This window comes from Emydura macquarii, unplaced genomic scaffold, assembly GCF_026122565.2.
Source record: "Emydura macquarii macquarii isolate MOO-44397 ecotype Brisbane River unplaced genomic scaffold, CSIRO-AGI_Emac_v2 contig_2676, whole genome shotgun sequence".
NCBI lineage: Eukaryota > Metazoa > Chordata > Testudines > Chelidae > Emydura > Emydura macquarii.
In genome coordinates this window covers 6,007,493-6,021,153 of record NW_027132813.1, presented here as the reverse complement: position 1 = coordinate 6,021,153, position 13,661 = coordinate 6,007,493, and the positions used below count along the sequence as shown (strand labels likewise).

The 13,661-nt window shown below is 41.9% G+C and overlaps 2 protein-coding genes across 6 annotated transcripts in view; one reads left to right on the top strand and one right to left on the bottom strand.

The window, feature by feature from the left end:
• The window catches only part of BABAM2 (BRISC and BRCA1 A complex member 2), a 309,803-nt gene extending 309,164 nt beyond the window's left edge, over positions 1-639 (bottom strand). For both annotated transcript variants that reach the window (XM_067564795.1, XM_067564796.1), the window contains exon 1: positions 505-639. The gene's annotated coding sequence lies outside the window, so the exon portion shown is untranslated. The remainder of the gene's footprint in view (positions 1-504) is intronic.
• A 301-nt stretch (positions 640-940) lies between these two features.
• Positions 941-13,661, top strand: part of RBKS (ribokinase) — a 108,866-nt gene continuing 96,145 nt past the window's right edge. For all 4 annotated transcript variants that reach the window (XM_067564792.1, XM_067564789.1, XM_067564788.1 and 1 more), the window contains exon 1: positions 941-1,082. In XM_067564792.1, the coding sequence (XP_067420893.1) occupies positions 1,021-1,082 (62 nt within the window). In that variant the 5' untranslated portion in view covers positions 941-1,020. The remainder of the gene's footprint in view (positions 1,083-13,661) is intronic.

The window sequence follows — 13,661 nt, the reverse complement described above, 5'->3', positions numbered from 1 at the left end:
TAATTAACAACATCAATAGGACCAGGCATTTCTTCAAGCTGGAGCATTGAATATGGAGACTCTTCATCACCATGGGAAGCTGGGATCAGGATGGTGCATTGCATACTGCGGACTGTTGTCACCACAGGCAATATCTGAGATTACACCAGGAACCAATGCACAGTCCAGTAGCAAACATACACCACAGTTGGATCCCTGGCACCACTGCAGTGGGGAGAGGCCTTATTCCAGGATCCTTTGCGCCAACGGTGGGGAGGGGCATCCAATATGTTGGGACCCTTGCTGCACCCAAGTTGGGTGGGGGAGGAGCATAACCTATAGCAGGACCCCCCGCGCTGCGCGGGGCAGCCCCTCCTCCATATCTGCACCCCGCCTGCCCCCAGAACGAGAGAGACCTGGGAGGAAATACACCCATTACCTACCCCTCCCCCCCTGCATCCCGCCAGCCCAGCCCAGTGGGGGCGCTGCTCCCTCTGGCCCCTCCCCAGCGCTGTCTCCAGGTACCTGCAGTCACTACAGGACAGCGGGAAAAGCCCTAGCAACAGCCTAGGCCACGCGCCTTACGACCCAGGCACACTCGCACCTACGGGCGCGCCCCCTCTGAAAGCGGGCACGCTCCCGCCCGGCGCGCAGTTACCGGGAGAACGAGAACGGGGGGCTTCAACCTCCGTGTAGGTGACTTCCACACATGCCTGGATGAATGCCCCCCCCCTCCCGCTCCGTAGCGGGGGCTGCAGCCAACAGGGGAGAGGGGAGAGTGGAAGGGGTGGTCCATGCGGGGGGGGATGGAGGAGCGAGACAGCGGGGGGGCGACACACTGAAATCAGGCATTTGAGAAGGGCAACCCCGAGCTTGCCACAGCCGAAGGACCCGGCAGGCTCGGGCTCGCCTGCCAGTGCCAGAGTGTCACCCGCCCGCTGCCCCGGCTGCCGGGGTCAAAGTTCACAGTGCAGAGCCCCAGCCCCAGCCGCTGAGCCCAAGAGCGCAGCGTCCCCTGGGCCTGCCTGCGCCTCTCGGGCCATGGCAGCTGCCGGCCTGGCTGAGGTGGTGGTCGTGGGATCCTGCATGACCGACCTGGTCAGGTTAGTAAGTGGAGCCGCTCGCCTGGTGGTGATAAGCGAGCACCACTCGGTGCTTACGAACCAGCCCCAGCGCTGCACCCACCCACCCAGGGCAGCCCAACCCCCATTGCTCAGGGGGCTAGAGTGAGGCACGCAGGGGTCACACTGTGAGTTAGGGTCAGAGGCTGCATGAGAAGAACCCAGGAGTCTTGGCTCGCAGACCCCAGCTGCAACCACAGATCACACTGGGCTGGGAAAATCCTCTTGCCCACGAGCTTGGGATAGGTAAAAATGCTAAATGTGCAAGTAAAAGCGATGTCAGGATTCCTTCCTACCGTGCAAGGATGAATGGAGAGGAACAGGCTCAGTGTCATCAGGATAAACTGAGCTGCCAGTCAGAAGGGAGGGCGGCTGGAGGGGATGAATGGGAGTGAAGTAAAGACCTGCTTCGGCTGTAGGGGAAGAGAGCTGCCAGTCAGAGGTTTGGTTCTAGTTGATGTCAGCCATACATGTAATGCTTTGAGAAAAGGGTGTACATCCAGGGGGAGAAGTGCACTGTGAAGAATGCTCACTTTGAATGCATTGTTTGTTAGTGCTTTGATCCGCCCTCTGTGGTAACTTGGGGACAGAAAAGATTGAGTCAGAGTTCTCTTTGCCAGAAAGTCAAATTTAATTTTTCACCTTAAGAGGGTAAATAAAGCTTGCAAACACATCTTCAGCTAATTTAAAGGTGATTTTTTTTCTGCCACCTAAGAAAGAGAGAGTTTAATATGCTAACCCAGCTAAAATAAGCTCTATGGTAAAAAGAGCTGTAGTAGGATTAGTTGCTGCTTCTGCAAAACACATTTTATTTGATTTTTAAGCTAGAAGAAGGCCTCATTTTTACATCCTTATAAATGTTGTATTGCCAACCTCAAGTGTTGAATAAACATGAGAATTTTTTTTTTTTTTTAAAGTTTGGTTCTTTGTTTTTTGCCTTCTGGTTTTTGAGTCCTTAGGGTGCATTCAGGTCAGATTTTCAAATTATTTTTACATACCACAAAGGTTAAAAACTTCCTTTAAAAAAAAAAAAAAGAAAAAAAGCTAAGATTCTCATGAAATCTCTTGATTGCCGCAGCTGGGGTTTTATGATAAACACCATATATTGCAAGACTTGCAATAAAATTGCATGAGTTGGCAACAGTGCGGAAATGCAAATTTATACTGTCCGGCCCTGGCAGCAGCAGCAGTTAACTTGCAAATCAGTCGACTTGTGCGCTATTTTAAACACATGTTTTAAAATTATGTACAAGCAGACTTGGTTGATTAAAATAAGACTTAAAAAATGTCTGGAACACATCAACTGACCCTGTTGGAGTTTTTTTTTGGTTAAACCCCATACACACACCCGAAACCAACCCATCAACCTAAATCAGTATGGGATAATACTGAAGACACTGGTCAAGAAAGTATAAAATACATGGCACAGAAGAATATGCTAAAGAATGTGAGACACAGAAACACACCCATTCCAGAATTCATGAAAAACTGTCCATGGGTTGTGTGTTAGGAAAATTAAGTGTTTTGTGTAATTTGCAGAAAGCATCAGAAGTTTTCTGAGAAAGATAGTCCTCTTATAAGTAGTGGTAAGACGTTTTTAGAATTGATCCGTACATGTACATGCACATTTAAAAGTACTACAATAGAAAATGTGGCCCTTTAATCACAAAAAATTCCTATTATTAGTTTGTTCTGTAAAATGTAATATGAAGAGATGCAAAAGTTTGTGACATATAGAATATTAGAGTTGGAAGGGACCTCAGGAGGTCATCTAGTCCAACCCCCTGTTCAAAGCAGGACTAACCTCAGCTAAATCATCCCAGCCAAGACTTTGTCAAGTTGCAGCTTAAAAACCTCTAAAGATGGAGACTCCACCACCTCCCTAGGTAACCCATTCCAGTGCTTCACCACCCTCCTAGTGAAAAACGTTTTCCTAATGTCCAACCTAGACCTCCCCCACTGCACTTTGAGGCCATTGCCCCTTGTTCTGTCATCTACTACCATTGAGAACAGCCTAGCTCCATCCTCCCTGGAACCCCCTTTCAGGTAGTTAAAGGCTGCTATCAAATCCCCCCCTCATTCTCCTTTGCAGACTAAACAAACCTAGTTCCCTCAGCCTTTCCTCATAAGTCTTGTGCTCCAGCCCCCTAATCATTTTTGTTGCCCTCCCCTGGACTCTCTCCAACTTGTCCACATCCTTTTTGTATTGGGGGGCCCAAAACTGGGCACAGTATTCCAAATGCGGCCTCACCAGTGCCGAATAGAGGGGAATAATCACTTCCCTCAGTGAGCTCAATTGAGCTAGTTTAACTTGCATGAAACTCCACTTAAACTGTGTCTACATTGGTAAGTGGGATTTTCAATTGAGTTTGTAAAACAACTTGATAAAAAAGCACCCCTTTTTTAATCTAGAGATTTCTCAGAGATTTTGGAATGGTCTACGTTTGCCAAAAGCTACTTTAATCTTGTATCCAATTACATTCCAACCCCTGATGAGGAAGACTTTATATGGGCAATTTCAAAGCCTCTGAGGAAGGGGTCTCAGATATGCATACAGAAAGCTAGATGTATTACTGTGCTTCCTGATGAATCCAGTGACATGTCTGTAGCTGAGCTAAATCAGCGTACATCAGATTTGTGGAAGATAGGAAACTTTGTACTCTCTTTGCTGGTGTACCATCTGGAAATAAACACTGACTCGGAAAGATGGTGTTATCATAGCTTTGTACCTTTTAGATCTTTTGTACACAAGGAAATTAACTGGAATAGCTATTCTGAAATATTTAATTCCAGAATAAGAGCATTCACATGGAGACTAAATCAGGAATAGTATTCCAGATTAAATTCACAGCCTATTTTGATAGCAAAATAGTACATATGAACTGTTTAGATAGTGTTCTGGTCAAGTTTAGACAAGATGCTCATATTGTGGTTGATTCCATGCAAAGCAGCAATCTTGCACTTTATTTTCTGGATCTTCTATATAAAAAGTCCTATCCTGAAAAATTTGAGTTTGTGTTGAAAGACATTTAAGCCCCTGTGACACTGGCAACCCAGCTAACCTGTGTATGACCCATAACAATTTAGCTAGCGTCATTACAATTGTATCAAGACAATTCACTAGACCAGCAATCATTAACCCATTCATTTGTAGTACAGTAATAGAAATTAAGGGTAGATGCGAAGTGTACTAGGCTATGTCTACATTACAGCCTGTGTCGGCAAAATTTATGTCACTCAGGTGTGTGAATATTCCACCCCATAGTGACATAAATTACACCGACATAAGCACTCGTGTGCACAGCGCTGTCAGTGGGAGAGCTTTTCTTGCTGACATAGCTTCTGCAGCTTGTGGAGGTGGGTTTTTTATGCCGATGGGAGGGAGAGTTCTCTCCCGTCAGCATAGAATGTCTTTACCAGGTACACTGCATGGTTAGAAGTTTAACCATGTAACCAAATTAGCTTGTAGATGCTAATTCCCTTTCATGTCTTAATTGCCTTTATATTATGTATGCAACTGCGTTCAGTCAACCTTAAGATCAAAGATGTGAGGTGGGTTGAAAATAAACTGAAGACAATATATGTAATATTGTTATCTATCCATGATATAATGTATGACTGGCAGTCGCCTTATGTTAATCAGTGTAACTGGATTACCTGTGTATGCATAGTAAATAGAATGTTAACTTCAAAGTGGTGGGACAGTTTGTGTTCAACAAAGAAAAATCCTCAGTCCAATGATGTGCTCAAAACACTTAACAGCCTGCTTCAGCTATAAAAGTGAAACCTTAGGCCTGATTCTTGCATTTCCAGTCTGCAGAACTTTGAACAGGGAAAGTTTAAGCTATTGGACTGAGATCTTCCAAGTAACTATTTGGAATACCCTAGAAAATGTATGGAAAGACTCTATCAGACTTTATATTTAAGCTGCATTTGAATTCTGTCCTTTTGGGATGATTCCAGAAAGACTTTTACAAGCTAGTAGATCTAACATCACTGCTAAGATCCTGATCTATGAACACTGAAAATCACTTGTTTGCATATGATTCCTTAACCATTTAATAACTCTCTTCTTTTATTAATAAATCTTTAGTTAGTTTACTAAGGATTGCCTGACAGCATGACATTTAGGTAAGATTTGAAACAATGTTGACCTGAGGGTAAGTGTCCGATCCTTTGGGATGGTAGAACTTTAAGTATGATAAATAGGGTTTTCAGTAACCTATCACTATATTACATCTGTTTGCCTAGATGGGAGCCAAGGGCTGGGATGCCTAAAGGGGACTGTGTTTGGCTTCTGGTTAACCAGTGTGATACTGCACAAGCTCTTTTGTTACTGGCTTGGTGAATCTAATTATAGAATAAACCACCAGGTTTGGGAATTGTCTGCCCTATTTCTTGCAGTCTGTCCTGTGTGTGGCACTTTCAATGTGGCCAATTCAGGCACTTGGTAACAGTCCCAAAGAATGACGGCAACTTCAAGCATTTACTGATGTTTTTTAAGTTACAGTGAGCTATTTGTCTATCACCTATTTGGAACATATTGCAAAAACTAAATCAGTAGCTGATGTAGCCCAAGTTAGAGGCGCTGTTACAGAGATGAAGAGACACACATTTTTGACACATGGCATGTAATGAAAGACTTATTTACCACTGTGACTGAAGTCATCTTACTTTTCTAGAGGAGAATCTTATTGTTTGAGGATTGCCTAAGCTATAAAATGCTATTCTGTGATTCACAGCAATGTAATAAAATCTTCCGTCTGAATGCTTAACCTTAGGAATTGCTTACTTAAAGGAGTAAACATTTCTGGGTCTTTGAGGCAAAGTTACAAAAAATATCAGATGCGTATGCTTGAAGCTTCCATTGAACATATGGATGCCAGGTTCATCGGGCTACAGCAACAATCACTTAATGCTTTACTCCATACAGTGGTCTAGCAATTAAAAACAAACAAAAAGAGAAAGATGGCCCTTTATGGCAGAGTACAAATTGAAATCTGCTAGGCCAGTTTACACAAGTAGTGAGTGAGAAGGAAAAGAAAGAGTGCCGTGTGTCAGAGATTCATAGATGGTTAGGGTTGGAAGGGACCTCAGGAGGCATCTATTCCAACTTCCTGCTCAAAGTAGGACCAATCCCAACTAAGTCATCGCAACCAGGGCTTTGTCAAGCCGGGCATTAAAAACCTCTAAGGATGGAGATTCCACCACATCTCTAGGTAACCTAGTCCAGTGCTTCACCAACCTCCTAGTGAAAATTTTGTTCCTAATATCCAACCTAGACATCCCCACCTGCAACTTGAGACCATTGCTTCTTGTTCTGGCATCTGCCACCACTGAGGACAGCCTAGCTCCATCCTCCCTGAAACCTCCCCTTCAGGTAGTTGAAGGCCGCTATTAAATCCCTCTCTCCCCCCCGTCTCCCGATTCTTCTCTAAATAAGCCTAGTTCCCTCAGCCTCAGTGTCATATATTGCTTCTAAAATTAGATTTAAATGTCATCAAATTCACTAGAAATGATAGTGCACATGCATATTTTAAAAAGGTTTTAACCACCAGGCCACCTGCCTTTCAAGACTGCTTCTGTTAAGAATTCTTTTCTCTCTGTCGCATAGCCCTGCAGTGGCAGAACTTGGGTTTTCCACAATTAATTTAGCATAATTAAAAGAACCTCACATACATATATGTAGTAAACCACACTCCTCTAGCTTCTAGTGGGATCAGGAACAAAACGTATTTGTGGGCACAATCACAATCAACACTTCATCAGCAATAGCAGACAGTAGTAGTGAAAGACAAGACCAACATTATTCCATATGGATCAGATCTAGATATCAAAACAGATGGATACAATCCATAATATCATTTAAATATTAGGCATTTTAATTGAATTTTTTAAGCTTCTGTTCTGACTCTTATTCCGAGACTGGTGGTGGCAGAAGCATTTTAATTTACATTACAAAGACAAGATTAAACATATAAGCCCAATGAGAGTCAGACACTAAAAACAATTAGAGTAAACACAAGAAACTTCAATACAATGGCCCAAAACAGCAAAAGCAGAATACAGAGAAATGTCTTTAGATCATCTCTGCAGCAACCAGCAACAATATTTAATTTTAAATTGAGAGAAGGACCATAGCCCAAACATGAACAACCATGTTTTCTTGTTGGATGATCAAAATTTGAAATTTTAGTTTCCTATGGATGTTTTTCCCCACTCCAGCCTGGTACAGTCTCTTCTAGAGCTGGGAACTGGAGCTAGGAGTCTTGGCTCCCAGACCCCTGCTGTAACCAGGATTGTTAATAGTTATTATTTTAACAAGCTGGCTGACTGACTTTGGAAGAAATTAAAGAGATGACAGAGAGAGCATCAAGCTACAGACCAGCCTGAACCAAAATCAGAATGAACAGTAGTGACAAATGCATCTATGGGGTAAACCCCCAAACACACTGCAAAGCCTTAGTATATTTGGCAGATGCTGGATGTATTGTATCTGTCTTTGACAGACACGAGTCTTCTGTCCCCTCTAAACTTTGGAAATACTTGCATAGTTTGTCTTGCCACTAAAAGACCAAATTTTCTGCAGTGTAAATTGAGGGAAATCCACTGATATGCATCCTGGAGGGTTTACACCTTCCTCTTAAAGCTCCAAAATTGACCACTGCCAGACAAGATATTGAATAAATGGCTCATAGGCCAGTTCTGGTATGAAGATTCCTGTTCTTAAATTATATTCTTGCTAAAAATTGTAGAAATAAAAAGGTAGATAATATAATATTTCTTTAATTTCACTTTTTTTTTTTTTTTTTTTGTGGGGCAGAAAAAAGTATTTTCTTCCTCTTCTCTTTCAAATGGACAGAGAGACTCACACTTTTTTTTTTCCTTTTCTCTTTTCCTGCTATGTTTCCATACATGTCATTTCCATGTGTGCACATTTCCATGAGCTCATACACATGCACATTCATCATCTCTTTACAACATCCTTTCCTGGTTTTATTATTTTTCTGCTTTTACCCACATGCCCCCAGCAGCAAAGAGAAAATCCTCCTTAATCTCTACAACCAATCTTGAAGCAGTGGCACCTAATTCTAGTCAGTTTCAAACTGCTGTTGCCTGCAGTGTGAGGAAAGCACAACTGTGAAGGAGTACAAGTGTGGTACAGCTGAGGGAATTATTCTGCTGGATCCAGAAAAGTTTATAAGGCATGAGAAAATGTCATCTCTGAATTTTTTGATTTATGTAGTAATGAGAGATCTGGGCTTGATTTCAAAACCACGACTCTGTCTTGTTCTCTCTGACCCAGCAACGTCTGGTTGTGCAGTAATGCAGTCTGCAGCCCCTGTGTTGTGTTGCTCGGCAGTGACTCCTATGTCAGATCTCAAAATGGTACAGAGGAGCTCCAAAGGAAGTCCTATCCGCTCTTTCTTGGCTGGAAGGAAGAATGACATAACATGGGGCTCTTGAAGGACTGAAGGGTAAACTTCAATGGGATGGAATCCAGAAAAAAAAGGGTTCCCTGCACATACAGTTCTTGAACACTTTAGATGTTCTGTTATTTGACTTACTGACATGGTGCCTGATCCAGAGCTCATTCAAGTCAATTGAAGTCTTTTCACTGACTTGAATGGTCATTGGATTGAGTCTTCAGGACATAAGCAGTACTGGTGTATTTTAGCCTAATACCCAAATCTACAGACTAAAGTTTGGTTTTCAGTGATCCATGCATTAAGAATCACTGGTGTGATGTTTTGGAGATGGAAAGTTTAAATCCAAAGAAAATTCACTTACCAAAAATGACATTTAAAATAAATCTATTAAGCAGAAACAAGAGGAAAGAGATCTTGCTAAGTGGCATTTAGGTTCATACACAAACCTGAATGCAAAGGCAGCTTTTGTGACAGGTAAAAATGTGATTATTTACCTCAACTGTTACTGTTACCTGCAATAGAAAAATGCTGCACCATTTATCATGATTCACATTCACTGTCTAAGAGAAGCTGTTGTGTGGTAGAACAGGTGTGTTTTATGGGAATTCAGTAAGGGGCATTGGTAGTATTCAGGAAACCTATTCCATACTTGTGAATGTTGTCCCTGGCTCTTACCAGTAACATTTACCATTGTTGTTTGTTTTTAAAATAGGTATTTGGAGGTTGTGTCACAGTTCAGGGCAACTGCATCTGTATTCCCTATCCGTTATCCAGCAAGAACACCCACTTTTAGGCTTCTAGCTCCAGCCGTCACCTCTCATGGGCAGACACACCTCTCTCTCCCTCCTGACTGGGTTTTTTCCAGGGTGCACAGTTCTCTGTGTACACTGTGATATTCCCAGCAAGCCAGACTGCCTAAACATGCCAGCATCTGCACTTAGCTCTCTCTCTTCAGAGGCTGTACACAGCATTAACTGCCCACAGTTATAAGTCCACAGCTCTGTCTAAGCAAACACTTTTATTCTTAAGGTGAAATCATTACAGAAAAAACATATTAAAAACAATAAAAGAGTCTATACGCATGCTAATAAGCTCAGAGATCACTTCCTGCAACTCTAGCAGGGGCTCTGGCAGGAGTCAGTTCTTCAGCCTCCACACAGGGTTTTTCCAATGGTTACAAGTTCATAACAGTTTCAGCTGAGAACAAGAACATCGACTGGGCAGATCAGCCTGTTTCTTTGTACATCTTGGACTTATGATTTTCAGATTCTGAAACAGTAATCGGTAGACAAAGGTCACATTCTCAGGGCATAGCTTCAAAAGACTGGATTTTTGCATAACCAGGTGGAAGGAATTTGCATTCACTTCCTCCTAGATATTTCCCAGTAAATCCATTTTGCACATACTGTCCAAAAGAGCATTCTTGTCTGCCATGTAGTTTATGTAGTCCTTTAATCATCCAGGCTTATAACAATACAACATTGATATTTAATACAGTGGACTCCAAAGATACTGAACTTATTGAAATAAGGTTTTCTAAAGATATTGCAGGAAATAGCCTTATCTATCACAGATTGTAACAGACTGAAGGAAATATAAAGATGAAACTGTCCATACACTATCTTTTAATGCAGAAATTCAACAGGACACCACTTACCAGACTTCATTTAATGAAAATTTCCCTTGCCTTTTAATTTGGATACGGTGTCTTCAATTCTTGTCTTATGCTGTTGTGTAGTGTGACTGTGTACTATCAAGCTGCTACCTTCTATCCCGGCGGTGGCTGTATTCTAGTGAGGGGTTACATGCTCTCTGTTTATATCTAGTTTGTAAATTGCTTTGGGATCCTTCAAGATAAAAGACTGTACTTAAATGTGAGATCACTATCTCCTCCAGCATTCTTCCACTGCCTATGCTCTGCTCAGGCTTCTCTCCTTCACTTTGATTCTGCCCAGTACCAAGCACTGCAATCCTGATGCAGCAAAGCACTTGAATACAACTTTTAACTTTTCAACCCTTGAATAATCCCACTAACTCCTATGAAACTACTCAAGGGCTGAAAATTAAGCACATACTTATGTGTTTGGCTTGACTGGGGCCAGAATGCTCAGTACTCTGCAGGATCGAGTTCCAACTTTTGGAGTGTATGCCTTTCTTCATGTTGCCTCCTGCCTAAAGCAGCTTTATAGTTCCCTTCCTCCCACTCCCTAGAAGTTTCTTAAAACTTACTTGTTCCATGAAATATTCCAACTATAATAGCCATGTTCAGTTCTTTATTAATTCTCCTGCAGTTAGACATTAGGTCCTTCAGGGCAGGGAACTGATGTCTGTTTGGCACAGTGAATTTAATGTATAGAACCTTTGACACTCATAGACCTATATAAGTAAAAATCATAATGCCACTGTGCCTTGGAATTGGAGAACATCTAGTGGGTTGGCTGCACCTCTAACTGTAACTTCCCATTTTTTCACCATTTGCAGTCACGTACCATTTTTGCCATAGTATCTTGGTGTCTGTATGTATTTATTCCCAGTGTCATTGCCATTCCATCCAGATCTCCCTCCTTTCTTGTAAAGTGAGATCACTAAAAACCTATGTTTGTGATAATACAGTTATTTCCATGGCAGTAGACTATGATGTCATCAGTGGAGGATTATGCCCTTCCTATGTGTGTTAGCAATTAAAAATTATAGTTTGTGAGATAAAGTTTGTGTTTACCAAGCTTTTAAACATAGTCCACATGAGGCTAGGAAACTATTGCTTAATTCTCAAGAGAGTTCACATGGGTAATGGAATAAATGAATTAGGAAGCCTTTTGATTCTAGCGGGTGATAAGTTGCATTAAAAAAAAAAGGAAAAGAGAATCAGTTACTCTGTCTTGCTCCTCACGTGGTGAGAGCACATACTTGTGACTGACACAGTACATTACCCTGTATGTTCTATATTACACAGAACCTCGGCTTAGAACATCACAATTTTCCAGTTGAACTGTTATTTTTTCCTTTTAAGGAAGTCAATGCTAAACAAATATATTATAAAATATCCTGCTTTACCCCCAGAAAAGTAAAACATTCCAGCGTGCTTATCACTCTTTTCATTGCTGTTTAATTGTTGCGTGTTTGTTTTCTGCTAGTTTGGCACAGCAGAGGACATTTTCTGCTGTCAGATATTGAAAGTAAATTGGCTAATTGAAAATCCATTGTTAAATGTCACAAGTACTGCTATCACTATAGATTGTCGTGGAAAAGAATCACACTGCTACATTTTAGAGTTGGATCGGGTGCAGCTTTAATTGTGACACACACAATCACATAACCATAGCTATGGGGAATACTATAGCCATAGGGAAAACCCAGGTGGCTATAGGGAAGTCAAGCAGCATGTCTGGATGCTGGGCAAATGTACTTCACCTGGCTACCAGATACAAAAGACTTATATAGGGTTGCTTAGGTTCATTTACATGTTGATCGTATAGTGGAATTTGATTAACAGTTTATACTTAACAGGAAAGACAATCACAATGCACAGTGGGGCACACCAGACGCCCTCACAGGAACGCCCAATGAGTCACTTGATTATACAATCAGGTTTTCAGGGACCCTGGCTAACACCTGAAGATGGGTGGTGACACAATACCTGTTCAAATGCTAATTTATATGGAGTGAGTTTCTATGGGGCCGGTAAGACAAAGGGGGGCAGGTACTGGTACTTATCAAAACAGTTGAATTCTGTTCAGACTTCAATAAGGCTTAAGGCTCATAACAGAGACTTGCCTCTCGGGTGTGGTTCAGAGACTTCTTGTGGGGTTTTAACATCTTTATCCTAATTTCATTTGAGGCATTCTGTTAATGGCTTAGCCTGGGCCTTCTATTTCAGTTTCAGGCTACAACTTCAGGACAGGCCTTCTATGACCAGTTTCAGACCAGGCATTCTATTATTCAATTTTATGATGAATTCTTGGATTCCACAAGATGAAAATCATACACTTGAAATTGTGGATTTGATGTGTCATTTCTTTTTTTCCTGAAATAATGCAGAAATATTAAAGCCAAATTGGTGAAGGAGATTTGAATACAGAAGATGGAGGGGGCGCGGAGAATCAAATCAGTTCAGTTTAAGGTTTTATTAAAAAAATAAGTTTTGATCCTGGAAATGGAAAACAAAAATTTACCTTTTTATTATTATTTATGTATTTTAATTATAGTTAATTCCACACAAAACCCCTCAACTCTCATGTAATCTCTTTCTAAATTACTTGGACTGGTGAATTTGAAGGGAAAAAAAGCACGACATCATCTATATGTACATATAAAATGCCTTTTTTGCCTCTGTCTTCAAAGATAAGGTCAGCTCCCAGACTACTGCACTGGGCAGCACAGAATGGGGAGAAGGTGAACATCCCTCAGTGCTGAAGGAACAGGTTCAGGACTATTTAGAAACATTGGACATACACAAGTCCATGGGGCCAGATGCAATGCATTCGAGGGTGCTGAGGGACTTGGCTGATGTGGTTTCAGAGCCACTGGAAAAATCATGGAGCAGATCCTCAAGGAATCCATTTTAAGGCACTTGGAAAAGAGGAAGGTAATCAGGAACAGACAACATGGATTGACCAAGGGCAAGTCATACCTGACCAATCTGGTTGCCTTCTATGAAGAGGTGACTGGCTCTGTGGATGGGGAAAGCGGTGGACGTGATATACCTTGACTTTAGCAAAGCTTTTGATACAGTCTCCCACAGTACTCTTATCAGCAAGTTAAAGAAGTATGGGTTGGATGAATGGACTATAAAAGTGTTAGAGAGCTGGCTAGATCATTGGGCTCAACAGGTAGTGATCAATGGCTCCATGTCTAACTGGCAGCCAGTCACAAGCGGAGTGCCCCAGGGATCGGTCTTGGGGCCGGTTTTGTTCAACATCTTCATTAATGATCTGGAGTATGTGGTAGATTGCACCCTCAGCAAATTTGCAGAGGACACTAAGCTAGGGGGAGTGGTAGATATCCTGAAAGGTAGGGATAGGATGCAGAGTAACCTAGACAAATTGGAGGATTGGGCCAAAAGAAATCTGATGAAGTTCAACTAGGACAAGTGCAGAGCACTTAGGATGGAAGAATCCCATGCACAGCTACA